Here is a 20,612-nt window from a genome sequence, read left to right on the forward strand (position 1 = left end):
GTTCCTCTCGGAGTGAACGGAGCCCATATTTCCTGTCTCTCACAGGACTGTCACAACAAAGTGAGAGAGTGTTTTCATCTTATGACACATACAGTGGGTACGGAAAGTATTCAGACCCCCTTCAGTTTTTCACTCTGTGTTATATTGCAGCCATTTGCTAAAATCATTTAAGTTAATTTTTTTTCCTCATTAATGTACACACAGCACCCCATATTAAGGGGGTCTGAATACTTTCCGTACCCACTGTATATGAGAAAAGAGCAAGGGTTGTTGAGTCAAGGGGGTTATGCATAAACTCAATGTGTTTATGTTGGTTTAGGAGCAGTTTTTGAAAAGCAAAGATGGATGTGATGTCTGCAATGGGGATGGGAAACAAAAGATAATTTTCTCTAATTTGTTTCATCTTTGACATATTGCCTCGGACACACAGTCATTATTCAAAGACTGAGTGAAATGAGGGCAATACTGGAATAAGATGGCAGTCTCAGGTGAATAACTGTGATGGAGTAGAAACACTTTTTATTTTGAGTTTTTGTCAAATGTTTAGCTTTGAAATTTAGAAATGTGGAAATTTCAAACAGTTTGGACCTTTCAGCAATAATTTCCAATGTTAATTAAATTTATAACTAGAAGCACACAAAGGTTAATAGAAACAATTCATAAAAATGCAATGTCTAGGATCAAATAATGTACAATTAAATTTATTATAAATGAAATTACAATTCAAACCAGAAATTACATAGTCATTTTTATTTAACCATTTTGCGTTTACCATTATTGTTTTAGTGTTTAAAATTATTACATATATTACTTGAAATTGTAAAATTTGATATTTAAAATTTTACAATTATCATTGCTCATCCCCACACATCATGCAATGACAGAAAGGAAGAACATAACTAGGAAGAACTTATGATGGACTGAAATATGAGGTGGAGTTTATTATAATAAATGTTTCTTTAACAGCAAATCAACATATTAGAATGATTTCTGAAGGATCGTGTGACACTGAAGACTGGAGTAATGATGCTGAAAATTCAACTTTGCATGACAGGAATACACTACATCTAATCTTAATATACAAAATATATTAAAATAAAAAACAGTAATTTAAAATTGTAGTAATATATCACAATATTACAGATTTACTGTATTTTTGATCAAATAAATACAGCCACCATTAGAAATTCTTTCAAAATATTTAAAAAATCATATTGTATCAGCTCTTTACAGTAACTTTGAATATGGCTCATCCAATCAGAATTTAGAGTTCGAACTATACTTTATAATATTGCTTTGACTGTTTTTTGTTTTTAACTCTATGGTTCCAAAACTGGCTTTGCACTGATGCCAAATACATAAAGAATCTAGGGGTGTGCACGAATCGTCGAACATTCGAATATTCGGTCTGAAATTATTATTCGAGTAATAAAATCACTATTCGAATTTTACTATGTGTTGATTTGCTGGCCGTAAATGCAGGGAATCCATGATAAATCCTAAGCAGTTATACCTAAATGCACTGGGTGGCGCTGTGGAGCGTGTTAACAAGTTGAAAGTATTTGATCACAGAATGTCGTCATCTGCCTCGCGAAGTTTGGATTTACTTTGATCTAAATGATCTTACTAAATGATCTGACAAGATGTAATTACTTCTGATCAAATGAATGAGTGAAACTGATTTATCATAATATCACCACCACAATGAGAAATCACATGAAATCCAAACACAGTCGACTGAGGAAAGACAGCTGTCCATCACTGCATTCACGACTGCAGGTAAGCGCAGCTGTAGCTACTTCGATTGAGCTGAGAAGAGAGCGCATCTGATAGCCAAATGATCTTGAGACATATATAAAGGTTTCTCGAGGGAGAGTGGTTTAACACAAAGCGCTAAGAAACTGTTAGCACACGTTATCTTTGTCAGCGCGTTCTTATTGTTATCAGACTGAGGAACAAACTTTCACCCGAGCATGTGGATATTATTGTTTCTCTCAGAATTAATACGTGAAACAATGTAAACACAATAAATATAGGCCGACTCGAGTATATGTAGCCTACGTTCTGTACTGTAATTTAACTGTAATTCTTCCATTTGCTCTGCTTGATCTTGAATGAATCTTTTTTTATGTTTTTTTTTTTTTTGTTGTTTACACGTTTTCAACCAAAATAAAACCTTGTGATATAACGTAACGTTGTTGTAGAACATTGCTGTGTAACGGCTAATCATACGCTTGTTCAGAAATTGTGACAAAAACTTGATAATTAAAAATAACGTATTTCTCATTAAACCTCATTTAAATACACGAATATTCGTTTTTTTATGAGCCCAAATATTCGAATGCAAAATTTTTGGAAAATGCCCATCCCCTAAAATAATCCATCAAAAAATTGCCTACAGGTTTGAAATGACCTAAAGGTGAGTAAATGGGTGAACTGTGGGTGATAATATTTATAACTTTAATATGTTATATGGTCAATGGTGTGATTATTAATATAAATAATACCATTGGCATCAATGCAACACCAGCTTTACATTATGTAACACTTGAGTTAAAAAGAAAAGTACCTTTCATTTGGTATTTAATCACTGGACTATCCAAAAATACAGTAGGTATGAACTCATGGTCATTTAAATCGAAACAATCTCATGCATTGTATCTCAGCAAAAATAACTATTATGTGATATATATATATATATATACACAGTTGCCGTGATCTAGAATTACTCATATCGTCATATGTTTTTTGTGGTACTGCCCACCTCTACTACAAATGTAGGTTTGAATATAAAACTGTATTTCTGAAAGCACTAGCTCCACAGTGATATAAACCTTAATATTAGCAGAGGAAGTCAGGCTAACCAAAGAAAGACTCGCAGGCATTTCCGCCAACTGCCTCCCCAAGGTCTGAGACTGGAGGATGCATTCAACTCAAATTCTATTCACACAAACCCACACAGCACAAACCAAACCCTATCTGACTCATGATGTGCCAGACCACTGTTTAAAAGCAGGCTCTAAACATCGCCTAAAACCAAAGTGGAGAATGTTACAGAGTCCCGCGAGATGATTGACAGCTGAAAGACTGAGGAAATCTATTGTGTTGCTTCAAGAAAGGATGAAGAGAATTAAGGTAGTTTTGCTTTTTTCACTGGGAAGAAAATATCTAACGTTAACATGAGATCAAAATTGGACCCTTTTTACTTAAATACACATTAAGACACAAATGTTTGTTGTCTTTTATCAAAATGTATTTACAGTACTCCTGTCGTAAAGAGACCATTTTCCACAAATCAATCAATTCCCATCCAGCCAGATATCCATTGACTTCTCTGAAAATATGGAGCAAGAAGTTGCCTTCATTTCGACATTAAGAAAATGCAGCAAAATACTCTAGTCATACCTTTTATCCCAAATTTGTTGCGTCTGCTGTATTTGTTGATGAGGACGAAAATCACAATGAGGAAGACGCAGCCAAAGCCAGCCAGACCAACAGCAATCGACATCTGCAGGAAAAAAGCAATAAAGCAGTCAATTGAATTTAAAGAAGAACTTCAGCCTTTTGATTTTTTTAGACAGAAAGAACATCTTACTCTGAATGAATCTTCTTCAGGACTCTTCGCCTCATCTTCAGGTGTTGGAGCTACAGGAAATAGAAAAGACGTTGCTCAATTAAAGGAGGCCAAATGATGAGTGTTGTTGCTGATAACTAAAACTAATAAAAATATTTTTGTTAATTGCAATACTGCTGAAATATAAATATTAAATTATAAATACTAAATTAAAAACTTAGAAAAAATTAGAAATGTTGCATTGGCAACCAACTGAAAAAGTTTTAGTACTAAACAGCACATAACAAAATCTCTAAAACATAAAATAAAATATAAAAGTATATATGATAAATACTATAAATAATGCTAAACTCTAGTTGTCACACTTTTTTTTTTACTTCTTTTAATATTTACTTCTTAATGTTCATCCTTGGCTACAACAAAGCTAAACAACATTTTCACCTTTATTTCTCAGAGGGAAAAAATCTAGCAAACAAACAAATAAATAAGGTAATAAAAAATAAACCATTGTTTCCCCCCAATAGATATTAGAAGTAATAAATTGTATAAAATAACAACATATCAAATCATGTGACAACCACTAACCAACAACAAAATTAAGACAACCAGCCCGAACATGAAAAGTGTATGTACTGCATATAAAAATACTCTAGTCCTATATGCTAGTGTGATGCCAAATTTCATAATATCAGAATTTAAAGAAATAGATCTTATTTTGACTTAACTATTGAGCCCTGTGACAACTTTCCCCATGAGAACTAGCTCAGCTCCGCCCTATGTATTGAATTCTTTCTGTTCCTTACTAGATATGTCTATTTTCAGTTTCACTTCATGACTTGTACATTTATGATGCTGCCTGAGAGCCACAGTTGTTGAGCAACTGTTTTAGTTGGGGAGGCTTTTGTCTGAACCTGTGTGTGGCTTGTTCACAGGTATCAGAGAGGAGTTGCCATTTAACTGAGTCATAATGGCAGAGGTGCAGCAGGGCTCACATATTGCTGCATCACGCACCCAAAGCATGAGCCGTCCTCCGCTGGACACGAAAACAATTACACCATCCTGAATCTCTTAATGCATAGAGCTTGTATACATGCCAAAAACATGCTGCAATTCATAAGGGCTATTCTTCAATCTACCTCTGTACAGAGTCATTAGGAGTGTCCTCTTTTACAGATACAAGTATGTATCTAAAAGTTTGTTTGTGTTCTTGGTGCACTTGAGAGGAGCTATTATTAAGAGATACTGCATGAAAGATTATATTGTTTTATCAAATTCTTCAATGTTGAACTTATCATAGATTATAGTCTATTTTAAGCAAAATAGTTGTTTTAATTTCAACAAGCAGAACGAGCACATGTATGTGTTTCATCTATCTGTATTTTTTTTTTGGTCAAAAATTGAGAGGCACTTACTGTACTCAATTATTCCTAAAAGAGCAGCGTAAGAGGAAAAAGAGAAAATTATATAAGATTAAAAATGGAAAACATTTTTAAGCATAAAAATGTGTAAAAGATATACTGTTCAAAAAAGGTTTGAGGTCAGTAAGACTTTTTGTTTTTGACAATGAATACTTTTATTCAGCAAGGACGCATTCATTATTTATTTAAATTTCAAATAAATGCTTTTGTATTCATCAAAGAATTCTGAAAAACAAAATGTACCGTGATTTCCACAGAATATTAAGCAGCACAACTGTAACAATGATATTAAGAAATGTTTCTGGAGCAGCAGATCAGCATATTATACTGATTTCTGAAGGATAATGTGACACTGAAGACTGGAGTAATGATGCTGAAAATTCAGCTTTGCATCACAGGAATAAATTACATTTTAAAATATATTGAAATAGAAAAGAGTTAATTTAAATTATAAAAATATTTCACAATATTATGGTTTTTACTGTATTTTTAAACAAATAAATGCAGTCTTGGTGTGTATAAGAGGCTTCTTTCAAGAACTAATTAAAATAATCGTACCGACCTCAAACTTCATATATAATATAGCATCATATATATTTGTTTTGTATATATAACCAGACACACACATCAAGGTATATATATATATAACATTTTAGAGTCATCCCAATAAATATCAATAAAGTCATACCACATGCTACAAGAGTAAATAAGCCGTTAAATAACTTACCATCATCCTCAATGAACGGTGGCTCAAGGAAATAGCCATATACGGTTTTGGTGACTGACCCGAGAGAGTTAGAGGCTACTAGGGTGTAGTTTCCATTGTCGTAATGTGTTGGGTTCTGAAAAGTCAAGCAGCCTTCCAAGTAATCTTGGTAGTACTCCATCTCTATGCGGATATACTCGCTCTGCAGGATCGCGCGGCCCTTGTGGAACCAGCGCAGTGTGGGATGGGGAAAGCCCCTCACAGTGAACTCAATGCAGGTGTGATGCCGCCGCTCCGGCTCGTCCAGCTTCAGGATTACTGGCGGAACTGTTAGGAGGAAAGAAAAACCGAGGGTTTATAGGAAGACGGAGGCTTTTATGTAAGAGATACAGGGCAGAATGGCTGACAGCAAATTTTCATCAGTGAAGTACACAGATTTACCATGGTAAGCTGTTAGGCAATGGGAAGAACACTACAAACAAGGCATCCAATCTACCATGAAATACACGTAATTAATTTAGTTTTTTTTGCCATTTATCGAATCTTACCAAACCTAAACTGTTGAATGTGTAACGTACAAATATATATATATAAATATATTTCTATTGTGTGTGTAAAAGACGAGACATCACATCTTGGTGTCTGCATCAAATTAAATAGATTTTATATACATGGTTTCACAGACAATTGCATTTAAAATGCTTCTGTGAAAATAAAATGTCAAAATATGAGCGAGATAATGTTCCATCATCATTCATTGTAACAGATATATATGCACACAACATGAGATAATACTAAATGTTAAAATATTCTAAATGATTAAAATATTCTTGCTGACAAACGGGTAAAACCTAGTTTATTGTTTGAATAATAATCAAATAAAATATAAAGAAATAGTACAAATATATAATTTGAGCATGAGCAGAGGCCAAATTTCCAGATTTCTGTTCTCTTTCCACAACGACTCTTATGTATCTGGAATCAACACTATGGCAGCAAACGGTTCTAATTTCATTACCTGCGAAATTACAATGTGTACATATAGTCCTAAATGTCAGATTTAAACAGATCAGAATTTGGTGCCTAAATGTGCTTGGAAATACAAATCTCTTTTCCCTTTCCTTGTATGGAAAACCGGATCTCAGGCATTCAGGCTAACATCTCATTTTATGTTTCACAGATAAAAGAAAAGAACACGCAACATGAGACTGACAACGGCGACAGACGACAAGAAGAGTGAGTAAATGATGATCAATTTTAATTTCTTTAATGTAAGTTAAAGGCTCAAAGACTCACTTTTTGTGAAATGCAAAGATTTCTTAACAATGGAGTTATTGTCAAGTCAAAAGAAGGCCCACTGTTGTGTTAATATACACATTATCAGGGATTGAAATTAACTTTTTTACTGAAATTAACTTTGGTTTACTGAAATAAACCAACAGCTTGAGGCTGTCTACATGACAAAGTAGCAGTGATAGAAATTAATATCTTCCAATAAGTTTAGATTGATTTTTACCTTTTATTGGCATTTTTACCTTTATAAATCCATTTTTACTAAAAGTGTGCATCATCTTTTGAGTCAAATTCTTACATTTAACCAGGCAATTATAACAATACTGCATTTAGGCTGTTACTAAACAAATGAAATCAGGATCAATAAAATGTATCTTTGCAGAAGTTGAATATGAAGTGGCATTTAGATGTATTTACACATGTTAATGCAGCTTAGAGGGACATGGGATGCTTTAACCTGCAGTTACAAATGCATAAATGCGCTAAACCTGCGCAGATTTGGCTTGCATGAACTTCCCAAAGAAATTAACGAGTGAACATAACTTACGAAAAGTAACCCGCCAAACTGGCTAGTGATTTGACAGCGTTACCCGCCACAGCTGATTTTTACCCGCATTTGGCGGGTTGGCGGGTGTTCATTTCAAACCCTGCACATTATGGTCATAAATTGGGTCTCTGAAGGAAAACGGACAGAGCAGAAATTGACGGAAGGACAGCTCGTAATCTTGCTGTCACAGACTGTATATTATTGTACACTACTCAAAGGTAAACTGCATGCAAACATCTTGTCCGACACTGTCATTCAAATGAGAAGGCATCATTATTGTCAGCTGCCTTCTCTCGGCGAAGTGATTTGTGCTTGGCTGACTGATGAGACTAGACGAGAGATATATCCCTCCCGTAGAGCGGCTCGGCACACATCCCGCCTAAACAGATGACATGTGTTTTAGAATCAGCATGCAGCAGCACCCTTGCTCTCGGCCTGTCTGCTCTCACTACTGCATGAGGCCTGTCATTTAGAGAGTCCTGCTGCAATCCCACCAGGAGAGAGAAAGTGAACGGGAGGGATGTGCATCCCATATGTGCCTCTCATATTTCGGAGCTTTTGATCGGAATGCTAAAATCCAACTGGTGCACATTTCATTAGCATTATTAATGCAGCTCAGTGGAACAGGGCCAAACCTTTTGGCTTTGTTGACTCTGCACCCAGTTGTGATGATGTTTCTCAAATCCGATCTTTAGGACTGATTGTCCATGCTGTCAGGTAAGAAAGCACATTTGTCTGTTCTGACATTATAGTCAAGAACTGGTCTACAGTGGCTACCATAAAAAAATTAAATAAAATATTTAATGGAATTGCGATTAATCACATCCAAAATAAAAGTTTGTGTTTACATAATAAATGTGTGTGTACTGTGTATTTTTGTATGTATATTTTTAACTATATGTATATTTATATATTTTTATTTTATATATTAAATATAATTTCATTCATTTGTCAAATATTAATTTTCACTTCATTAAATTAAATTATTTTATTTTATTCATTCATATTTCATACACACATTTTAATATATAAAATAAATGTAAAATACATTTATATACAGAAATGTAATATTTATTTTATATTTTATTTAAAATAAAATAAAAATAATTCAGATAAAATATTTAAATTAATTCAAATTGAAAATTCATTAATTTATTTATTATTCATTTTCTAAATTTAATTTTTCATACGGACATACAGACACACACACACACACACACATATATATATATATATATATATATGCACACAAATGATATACAATATATAATAATATAATATACAATATTTACTTGATTGAACACCAAATATTAACAGGATAAAAACCTAAATATAATATAATTAGCTATAAAGGTTTTATAAGCCATCAGAAATCAGTACTCACTCTTACTTAATAAAGACAAGACCATGTACTTGGTTATCAAAACCAAACTTGACAGTTTTTCCACTCGGCGCCTGTATGTCCTGCCAATGTCATTTCAATTTAACGTCAAAGTCATTAGTCAGCAGAGTGATAAAATGTAATGCTTTTCATCTACACACTGTCTTAAAATCATGTGCTGTTTAATGAGCATAATGATGCCTGAGTGTCAGATCATATCTGAGTCCTAAAACATTAATGCCATCAAAAGTGCTCCATTCCTTCCTATTAAAACGTAGAAAAGTTGCAGAGATGTTTCGGATTCAATCCTGCCTCTGGCTAATTCTCATCTTATAGCTGTTTAACCCAGTTTAACACGGTGCAGTGCAGGTCTATTTTTATGTATGCATCACAACCTAACGCCTTCCCTAAACACACGCGCACCCTCCGATTAAATTAACACAAAGACTTACAGGTTCAGAGCTGTTAATTGCTGTATCAATTAATTTAGTACCTTGTTCTATTTTAAACGTGTCCATACAGTTATTTCTTCATAAGAGAGTAAGGTGTTATGTGTTAAAATTTGCAACATCAGTAAATGTATTTTTAAGGTGACATCTGAATAAGGATTCACAGACTATGTTAAATAAAATGGCATGAATAACAATTATTCACCGTTTGTTTGTTTTTTACAGACTTTTACTTTTAATACACCAAAACCCTAAAACTGAAAGTAAAATACATTATCATACCAAATACTAGTTTGATTTAAGTTTCATAAACCTTAAAAATTAGTATTGTTTGATTCAGTCTGATTTGCCAGTCAGATGGAGTGATTTATTAAAACGAATCAATTGAGTGATTCATTGACAACTGCACAGCACTTTGCACTGTATTATGTTGCATGTGTAGTCAGCCAGGGCTACACAACAGTCATGTTTATCTATATATTTGAAGCACACATACTCTCTTTGCATACAGTTCACAAGCTCTTAACTAGGCAAAAATATATAATATTTTTGCAGTGCCGCTGCAGATTCAGAAAACACTGCTGATATCTTGACCTCATTTTGTCTGTAAAATTAAGCCATTCTTAGCACACCTGCAGCAATTACAGGATGCAGATTAAATACCATAAAAATTAAAGTACATTCAACTTATTTTGCAGTGGTTAAATGAAAAGCTTCAGTGTGTTTCTTAAAGCTGAAAGTGTTACACGTTCTGCAGCAAATGTTAAAGGTAATGTTAAAAAGAAAATGACAGACTTTTCTTTTTGTAACTGTGATTTTTTTTTAATGAGTTGTGTATTATTTTAATTATGTTATTTAATTTTTATCAAATTAAAAACTAGGTCCCTATATTGGAATCAGAGTTACTGAATTTCAGAATCCGAAAAAAAAAGAAAATCGCATCAGACATAATCATGACCAATCAATATTTACAGTAAATTACTGATCATTGTTGTCACTTTAGTTTACTTGTGCACATCCGTAATAATAGTAATATATATTACATGTAGCTAGTGTTATGTTGTAATGCTTAAAATTAAAAAAACTTATAATAAATTCATTAAACATTTTACCTTTGGGGATTTAAGACAAGTGTGAAGCTATTTTTAAGAATATTCTTTTTAAGAATTCAAATTCCTCTTAGGTATTCAAAAATTAGCCTGTAAAATCTTAAAAAAAGGAAGAATGATCTGGCTTCTGATTGCTAAAAGTACTAGCATACCTTTTCTCACCAAGCCACATCATTTGATGTATCATTGCAGTATGAGCAATAGCAAACACCATTAAGTATGAGACATGACAACCTGTAATAAGCACTATATACGTACATAGCACAGCCAGCTGAAGAGACACGTTGGTCATCCCGACCACATTCTCAGAGATGCAGGTCAGAACAAACCCATTGTCGTCTCTGCTCACGTTGACCAGCGTCAGGTTGATGGAGTGGATGTTGGGCCAGTAGACATTTGACTGGAGGGCAGGCCAGAAACATTATGCTATGGTTAGACTGAAAAGAAGGTTAAACGGTGTGTTTGGTGTGGGATGAATGGCGTTCACCTGGTGCGTGTTGATGGAGTGAAGGCCGTTCACAGTCCAGTCCACCTCAGGTACCGGAAACCCAGAGCCGTTACAGCTGAGCATCACGTTACCACCCTCCAGCACAGTCAGGTTACTGTGAGCAACGCTGATATCTGGCAGGTCTAGATCACAACAATGACTATTATGTACATTACTTAACCCCTTAGCTGTCAAAGAGAGGCGACGGCCCCAGATTATTGTTGTTTCACTTTAACAGCACGTTAAAACATCACACTCTTACTGGATCTGGACAAACTGTGCATCAGTAGAAAGATTAAAGACTATAGCTTCGATATTTGACCACTGTTTTGATAAAACATTGTTGCAGTGACAGTAATTTAGTAATTTATGTCAGGAGTGCAAAATAATAAATCTGTATGTGTCATTTTTAGAATAGAAATTCACCACTCATTCATATTCAGTCACGTCTGCAGCGGTTTATTTGTGTTCACATAGCTTCACTGAACAGCGAAAATAAGGGCTTATAGTCCAAATATGCATATACACGGAGATATATAGATATATTTACTCATGTTTACTTCATATTTCTTCTGACAGAATCATCATTTCTATTAATTTTCCACTGATTTATGCGATCTGATGATAATTAGCCGCTCCCTGGGCTGTTACAAGAATTTGTTTACAAGAATTTACCATAGTAACCACAGTTTCTGCCAAAATACTTCCTAAAACAGAGATTTTTTACCACTGTAAGCCCATAAGCCCATAATTAATTAATTGGAATGCTATATGATGTAAACCTTCTGAATTTTGAGTATTTCAGTCTTTTTGTTTGCTCATACCATAACAGTTGGTGTAAAGTATGGCTAGCATGGTCATTAGTTGTAATAAAAATGTCAATCATTTTCGATGTACTATTACAGTATATATACACATTATAAAGTGCTGTTTTTAACTATATCACTATATAGTATGATATATAACTATATCAGTGTTGTAACTACACAACCAAACCATTAAAAATGTTTTTTGTTAACTGAAATAAAGCTTTAAAAAATAAAAAAAAACATGTAACCCTTACCTTTGCAGCTAACTGAAATAAATACATTTAAATTGAAGTACTAAAATAAAAAAATTAAAAAATAATTTAAAAGAAATATATACAATAAATGAATTATATAAATGACAAAAGCATTTAATTACTGAAACTGATATTGTTATATCTGTTTTCATTTTAATTTAATGTAAAATATCAATAAATACTGTAATGCTTTATAAATAATACCAAAATGACACTGATCTATAAAATATGGCCACATATACATGACTTAATTGCAATAATTTGGGGCAAACCTTAACCCTAAAACTGGCAATTTACCAACATGTATGATTTAGATTTTTAGACATGGATAATGGATACATTATTAATTTATTATTATTATTATTGTTTGCATTTTTTTAGCATAACATGTGCAGTTGTCATTTGTATGTTTTTTGGTAGCATGACCAAAAAAAAAAGAAAAAAGAAAAGAAAGAAAGTATAAGAAAAAATAAAAAAATGGTTGCATGATTTCCTTCATTAAGAGAGCAATACAACTGACAGATCTTACCTCACTCCCCAATACTGCATCATAATGTGAGATAAATATTGCATCATACGAATAATCTAATCTTATATAACAACACGTAGTGCGTGCTTGGCCTACAGCTGTATTATATATGAAGAAAGATGTCTTACCACACTGGGCAATGCTCATTGATCTCAGACGAATCTTGCTTGCGCCGTTCTTGCAGTAGAGGTGCTGGGTGTGCAGGCCGGCCTCACCTTGCAGCTGCCAGAGCTGAATCCATCGGATCTCACAGCCGCAGTCAAAGACGACCCCCTCCAGCCTCCTGCGTCAACAACACACAGCAAACAGTTATACAATCTCCAAACTCTAGCATTTTCATGCAGTGTTAACTCTGAGCTGGCCATGCAAAATCAATCAAACTTTGCCTGCGTTGGTTGAAAGCAGCAGGTTTGTGACACTATGTCTCCCGGGTGGTGTGGCACAGTGACCCGGGCTGATTACTGAAAGCTTGTAGGTTTCCCACATGGGGAGATCCATAAGCAATCACCATCATGCCCTTGAGTAAGTCTCATAACCACAGGCAGCAGGGCTCAACGGCGGGAGCATTTCACTCACATTTGCCACTAAAAATAGAGGTGTGAGAACTATAAAATGTATTTACTGTAGGAGCATCTGTGCGAATAAAACAAGTCCCTGCAGTTATTTAAAAAACACAAAGATCTTATAAATAATATAACATACGGTAAATCCTAATTATCATTTTTAAAGGTCTTAAATTTGTTGACGGAACATCACAATACAGCCTAATGTGATTATTAAACTTCAAAAGGCTACAATTCATAAAATAAATAAGTGCTACATGTTCAAAGCCAAAACATGGTGCTGTTGCGCATTCTACAGGCTCGCGGTTTCAGAGCAGCTCGCAATCAGTGAATACCGTGCATTTATGCACATTTAACACATGATGAATTGCGACAGTGTTTAGTTTATGGTTTTTACATTGTAATATGTTGTAGATTGTTATAAGAGTGTATATTTTATCCCCCTCGTGTTTTTGAACGAGCATCCAGAAATAGTAAAGCATAGACATTTCAAAATAAGAGTCCTGGTGCATTTCAGGCTCGGTTATAATTACAAATTCTGCGTTGTGGAGAATAGTTTTCCGGTGTAATATCGGTATTCTGGTTACAAAAATGTAAATTTTTTAATTCTTAAACTATAGGAATACAGGTATTGTATTATAATAAACTAAATCTTTTTTTCTTGTAAAAATCTCCTTATGTTCTTTTATTAAGGAAAAACACACTCCTAAAAATTTCAGTTTTTCAGCTAGGAAACAAAGTAAGTGTCAAGGCTTGGTAAGTGTAGCCTGTTTTGAAAAAAAAGCATCTGCTAATTGACTGTATTTACTATTGCATGACATGCATTGCACATATGAGCATTTTGTCAGCTGCGTCTTTTTACGTCACATGCATGATGCATAACATAAACAGCATTAAAAAGCATGGCTATTTGCATTTCAAAGCTGTAAAACTGGCAAGTGCACAAAGCACACAATTCCCATTCCCAGCAGCGAAATTCTAGATTCAGTTACTAAAACATCAGATTATAAATGATATGTTTATGCAAAAAAAGATGTTAAAAAAACCTCAAGATACATTCTCTGAAAGCACATCTTAATAGCTTCCAGATATTTACTTTATTTTAGACCAGAAACATATGCAAGTATGTAAATATACTTGGCCAGCACATTGTAAGCGCACTGTCCCGTGACAAATCTCAGTCCTGATGTAGGTAATAGAGTTCCTCTCTGTGTCTGTGACATTAAAACAGATGCCTTATTATTCAGATAGCTAGCTATAACAAGTTGACAGCTGAACTTAACTGCAAGATTGTAAAAAGAGAGAAGTGACTGCAGCAGACAGCTGCTTGCTTTAATGCCTACAGAAGGCAGTTTACACTAATGCCTCAGAACACAACACGTACTTTTGCAGAATTATGAATAATGTTTAGAAACATTTCAGAAAGCAACTACGTGTGAAATCGAGCTTGCATAGCTAGGAGCATTTGCATTCTAGTACTTGTGCTTCTACTACTACTTCTAGTAGTTCTGGAGTACAAACTTGTTTTTTACTGCAAAACAAAGACACTTAAAATACTTAAAAATTTAATACAATAACAATTTAATACAATTTCATGCAAAAAAGTATACACACTACTGATGAAACACTTGGTGTCAATAAGATTTTTTTTAATAGAAATGAATACTATCCAGCAAGAATGCTATAAACTGATCAAAAAAGACAGTTGACTTTTATAATATTACAAACAAAAAAATAATAATTTTTTAAGTAAATACTGTTACTTTTGAACTTCCTATTCATCAAAGAATCCTGAAAAATGTATCAGGGTTTCCACAAAATTATTAAACAGCACAGTTGTTTTAAACATTAATAATAATATTAAGAAATGTTTCTTGAGCAGTAAATCAGCATATTAGAATGATTTCTGAAGGATCATGTGACACTGAAGACTGGAGTAATGATGCTGAAAATTCAGCTTTGCATCACAGGAATAAATAGCATTTTAAGCTATATTCAAATAGAAAACTGTTATTTTAAATTTTAATAATAATTCACAATATTACTCAAGTAAATACAGCCTTGGTGAGCATAACAGACATCTCTCAAAAACATTTTTTTTTTTAAATCTTGCCCACCCCAAACTTGGTAGTGAATATATAGTTTAGAAAATTGCCTCTTTAAGAAGAATCGCTTTATGTATTCCCCAATTGTAAGTCGCTTTGGATAAAAGCATCTGCAAAATGACTAAATGTAAATGTAAATAGTTCCAATCCTGGGGGCATCATTATTTGATTTACATAGAAACATTCTGTTGTGTCAAGGATAATGTTACATTATATAAGAAATATTATTTATATGTACAATACATATAAATTACATAACATACTTTCTAAAACTAATGAACTCTTCAATGAATTGCATATTATGCTGACAAATGAGAATGTGATAACACTTATCTGTACTTGGTGTGCGGACATTGATTACTGGAACAATACAACATTTCACTTTGTGAAAAACAGAGTGGCTGAATGGAAAGAAAGATGAGGCGCTCACAACGTGATGAACTGTATATCATTACCCACAGGCTTTGATCTCAGCGTGAAACTTTAGTCCATTAATCTGTATGCTCGGGTTAGAAAATACACTACTGTATGTTTTCAGAGCCCTTCATTATTTTGCAAATCCCTTTCTGCAAATCTCCAGGAGTCAGGTCACCCGCAAGAACAAACGCTTCTGTAACACATGGAATGAGCTGACAGGCAGAATCACTGAAATGATTTGAATGTAATTCTGACAGAAATGTGACAGAGTTTGTTCATGAAGTAAACTAAGAAGTTGCGCGAGAGTCTATCAACAGCAACAAAAAAACATGCGTTTTGTTTTCTATGTAATTACATGTGCTTTGAGCTTAAACTCAGACATCATTTACACTGCCAGGAATAACCCAGCGGCGGCCAACGGGGGGCCTGACTATCATCAACGGTGATTGACAGCCCATAACATGATTATGCACGCTGATGAGGTTTAGTTGTGCGTGTGCACCTGAAAGCTATTGAGAAATGAAATTGTAAGATGCATAGAACTCTTCGGAATGTAATGGGATCATTGTCTTTTTGAAGAATAAAACAAAACTTTGTGGTGCTTTAAAGCAGTGGGTCTGGTTTCGCTTCAGAATCCAGATTTTACAATTGGAGACCCAAAACAATATCAACATTGTTTAAAAGTAAACAAAAACATATTTAAAATTTGTTGTTGTGGTTTATTTATTATTATTATTATTTGTTTTCTGCATTTCAGTATTTTCATGGTTTCTTCTGCTATTCATGACCCCATCAGAACAGACCCGTGACCCACCAGTTGAGAATCGCTGTCCTAACGGATAAAGTCTAAATTCTCAATTCTTTTTCCAAACCCTCAGGCTGATATTATATTACAATGACTGTTAGGATGGATTCACTGGGTCTGAAAATCAATAATGCCCGTGAATCTCATCTAGCTTTGAAGATTACACCATTATTACAGCACCACAGCAACAGAACTGATACCAATCTACACCATTTATCTCCATAATACATGCAATTTGTTCAGTGAAGTTCAAATTTGTTTGTTTACAAACTATGTTCAGTGGAAATAAATGCAGATTTTCCAGTTGTTCTTTCCTATGCTTTTTGCTTTTACTTTCCTCCATTCAGCCATACATCCATTTAATCTAAAATGATACACACACACACACACATTTTGATATTTATTTTTTTGCTACATTAGTGAAAATCTGTCTCGCTTTTACTTTTTGCATCAAACATTTTGAATCTAATTGGCTATAATGACTGTTTTGCTGAAAGGATGGCTCTTGTGAGTGAAAAAAACAAGCAAGTTAATATTTTCTATCATATATGCGTTTTTCTTTTTTCTTTTTTCTTTTCAATAAAAGGAACTTTAATTTCAACCCAAGAGTCATATTGAATATTGTCAAAACAACAGGCTGAAAAATTGAGCTATAAGCCGTAACCCCCAGCCCATCTTGATGTCACTTCCTTTGAAAAAAAGGAAGTACTCACTCATTCAGACAGAGGAGACACTCAGACCGTATGCTGATGAAGTATGTCTGCAAATGTTTGTTTACTAAGTGTCCTTGAAGACAATTACTTTGTCGGATTTATTGCAATGCATTCTTTTATTTTCATTTTAAGTGCAGTTTAACCGTATGATCAATCATTTTGATGACACGTCATGCCAGTGGTGAATGTATCACCAAGTCACTTTCAGATAATACAGGACAGCAAGAACATTACGATTGGTACGATTGGAACTCTGAAACATCATTTAAACTGACAAATCATGCACATATTCCTAGACATTTAAAGAAATAGTCCAACCAAAAAATAAAACAAAAATCTGTCATCATTTACTCACGCTCATGTTGTTTACTTTCTGCTGCAGGACACAAGAGATGCTATTTTGAAGAACGTTGGGGCCCAAACAACATAGGAAAAAACATACAGTTTTAATACAACATAGGGGTGAGTAAATGATGACAGTTTTCATTTTGGGGTGAATTATAATTATTGTCTTGCTACTATCCCTTTAACATTGCAAACTTAAAAGCAACATTTGTATATGACCTGTTTAATTTTATAAACTCTAAACTCTTTCTGGCTGTCGGTTCTGGCATTGTTTGGAAATGTTTAATGTAAAGGTATTATGTACACTGCAAGTTGGCTGTGCAGTAGAAACACAAATTATTTTTTAAAATCGATTCTACATGACTAGACAAAACAAAGAAAAAGGGCTGTGGCAAAAAATTTATAATGTGTATAAACACCCATGATGCATTGGGCTTGATCAGACTATGTGAGTGGGGATACAAAAATCTGCATTTTTCACAAAAGCCCTGAAGCTGTTGAAAAGTCCACTGGATGAAGGGTTTGTGTCATCTGGTGGACCCAGGTCACTTGGGAAAATAATAAACATTGTTCATTTACAAAATTGGTGAAGATTCTTAACGTACTGTAATTTACTAGGGATTTTACTCAAAAAAACTATAACAAAAGAGCTGACTGGAAAAACTAGAAAGATTTACATTGAATATAGAACTTTCATTAATTTTTACGTTTGAAAATTATAATTTCCCTGACATTTACAAATTATTCCTTATAAATTCTTCCTTATGAGTTATTTCTGTAAGTGGCCCTAATAGCACATAGAGGTGCAATTGAACACTTATTAAATTCAGTACTAAAATATCTTCCTGTTTAGCACTAAACTTTGCTCAAGTTATCTCTAAAGCACCCACCTTGTAAATATGCCTAATTCACCATAATGGTGAACACAAATCAGATTTTGGTAAAACAATTTCCCGGAGGACAAATTTGGACAAATGACGTGTTGTTTATATCATCATCTACAATAAAGGTATTACACTCTTAAAAATAAAGGTGCTTAAAAGGTTCTTCACAGCGATGCCATTGAAGAACCATTTTTGGTTCCACAAAGAACCATTCAGTCAAAGGTTCTTTAAAGAACCATCTCTTTCTTACCTTTTTATAATCTGAAGAACCTTCTTTCGCCACAAAGACACTTTTGTGAAACAGAAAGGTTCTTCAGATGTTAAAGGTTCTTTATAGAGCCATTTAGACAAAAAAAAGGTTATTTTATGGCATCGTGAAGCACCTTTATTTTTAAGAGTGAATGTGCACTACAACAGTGATATAATTTAAGCAAAGTTCCCACACCTTCTTATTATCCAATAAATTCACTTCACAGTCATTCATCATTACTAGATAAAGCTTCTAATCATAATTTACTGTAGATTTCACTCATTAAAAACAATAACAAACGAACTAACAGGAGTAACTAGACAGTTTAACATTCATTATAAAAATGTCTGTGACATTCATTAATTTCTACAACTTTCCCAGGTCTGAATATTATAATTTTCCTGATATTTACAAGTCATTCCTTACAGAGTTATTCCAGTAATGGCCTAAAATCAAAGAATCACACAAAACAGTACTTGAGCCAGGTTGATCTTTTTATATTGTCTCATAATGGCACATTTTAGAGGTGCAGTTGAACACTTATTAAATTCAGTACCAAATTATCTTGCATTTTAGCAAGATTATCCTGCATTTTAGCACTGAACTGTGCTGAAATTATCTCTAAAGCACCCACCTGGTCAATATGCCTAATTCACCATAACAGTTTTACAAATCAGATTCTGGTAAAACTAATTTCCTGGAGGACAGATTTGGACAAATGACATGCGTTGTTTATATCATCCACAATATCCACGGGAGGGAGGATGGGAAAAGACAGCAATGCACACGGTCCCGAAATCCCCCAACACATTCTGAATTGAAAGGCCAAAAATGTGCATAATAAAAAATTAAGCAGGACATATTGTCAGCGGCTCTGCAAGTTGTGTTCAGCCACAACGAAGAGCGAGGACGGGACGTGTCAAATTCAAAAGAATTTAATTGTTTTGTCATTTTAAGCGCAACATGAAGACACCACATCGTCACTCACAATCAATAAACAAACTCATCACTTTATGTGCATGCATATTGCTCAACTATTCATGACAAACAAGAAAATGAGGTCAGGCTCCCAGCAGACAAGACCAATACATTTCACTGCCATGTCTTAATTAACCGACTGTTCGCAGACATGTAAAAAAGTGTCTCTGCTTTATCACCGGAGATGTTTTGCTTTGACAGACACACAAGTCTATCGGAGGATGGGAGCAGGGGGCGCATAAACAAATTAGTTGACAGTAAAGTGCTGAAAACATTTCTAATGAACACAACAATGCGATCGAGCATCAAGCCTGGATTTCAGCATCCAATTTAGCAGGCGAGTGCTGCTTATCATAGAAAATCTACACAGAAAGAGTTTTGAGGAATTATTGCTTGGTGTGTTTAATACTGCGATTTGGCAATTGAATGCATGCAGTTATCTCACTTTTGGAAATACTATTAACTAATGCAGGATGAACTTACAGTTCGACCAGCTGAAGGTGCTGAAAAAGCTGCCAAGAGAGTGTCGTCAGAGGGTTCTTGGACAGGTTTCTGTGCAAGGAGACAAGAAAGAGGAACAGCAATTTATGATTTAGCTGTGAACACAGGATGCAATAAAATCAACATAACACAAGGCTTGTGACACATTTTACTCCCAAAATGTGATATTTCCTGTGAGATTTGTGACATCGGCTGAAAAAGAGAAAAAGATGAAGCAAATTTGTACAGTTTAATGAAAGATTATGAAGATTTTTTTTCTGTATTTTCAAGAAGATGCTCTGAATTAAGCACAATACGACTAGAGACACATCAATTTTGATTTCATGTTGACCTTAAAAATATAATAAATTGTTTAACATGTTTTTTTCAAAATTTAAAGGGGTCATATGATGCGATTTCAATTTTTCCTTTCGGCATAGAGGAGAAAAAATAATGTACAGTATGTGGATAATAATGTTTTTTTAACCTTAAACCGCATAAACACATTTAATTACA

General features: G+C 34.0%; 1 protein-coding gene and 1 long non-coding RNA gene across 2 annotated transcripts in view; one reads left to right on the forward strand and one right to left on the reverse strand.

Moving 5' to 3' along the window:
* Nucleotides 1-20,612, reverse strand: part of LOC107674750 (NT-3 growth factor receptor-like) — a 160,854-nt gene that overhangs the window by 78,343 nt on the left and 61,899 nt on the right. The window contains exons 3-10 of the mRNA XM_016468843.1: nt 20,100-20,168; nt 12,685-12,839; nt 10,965-11,107; nt 10,736-10,877; nt 5,720-6,025; nt 4,987-5,001; nt 3,596-3,645; nt 3,406-3,508 (exon numbers count right to left, since the gene is read on the reverse strand). Coding sequence (XP_016324329.1) covers nt 3,406-3,508; nt 3,596-3,645; nt 4,987-5,001; nt 5,720-6,025; nt 10,736-10,877; nt 10,965-11,107; nt 12,685-12,839; nt 20,100-20,168 — 983 coding nt within the window. The remainder of the gene's footprint in view (nt 1-3,405; nt 3,509-3,595; nt 3,646-4,986; nt 5,002-5,719; nt 6,026-10,735; nt 10,878-10,964; nt 11,108-12,684; nt 12,840-20,099; nt 20,169-20,612) is intronic.
* LOC107674752 (uncharacterized) lies at nt 1,467-20,179 on the forward strand. The gene is made up of 4 exons (XR_001632532.1): nt 1,467-1,779; nt 6,879-6,934; nt 17,542-17,621; nt 20,102-20,179. It is a non-coding gene; the product is annotated as an uncharacterized LOC107674752 (long non-coding RNA).

This window comes from Sinocyclocheilus anshuiensis, unplaced genomic scaffold, assembly GCF_001515605.1.
Source record: "Sinocyclocheilus anshuiensis isolate Anshui unplaced genomic scaffold, SAMN03320099.WGS_v1.1 scaffold1093, whole genome shotgun sequence".
In the NCBI taxonomy this organism is placed as follows: Eukaryota; Metazoa; Chordata; class Actinopteri; order Cypriniformes; family Cyprinidae; genus Sinocyclocheilus; species Sinocyclocheilus anshuiensis.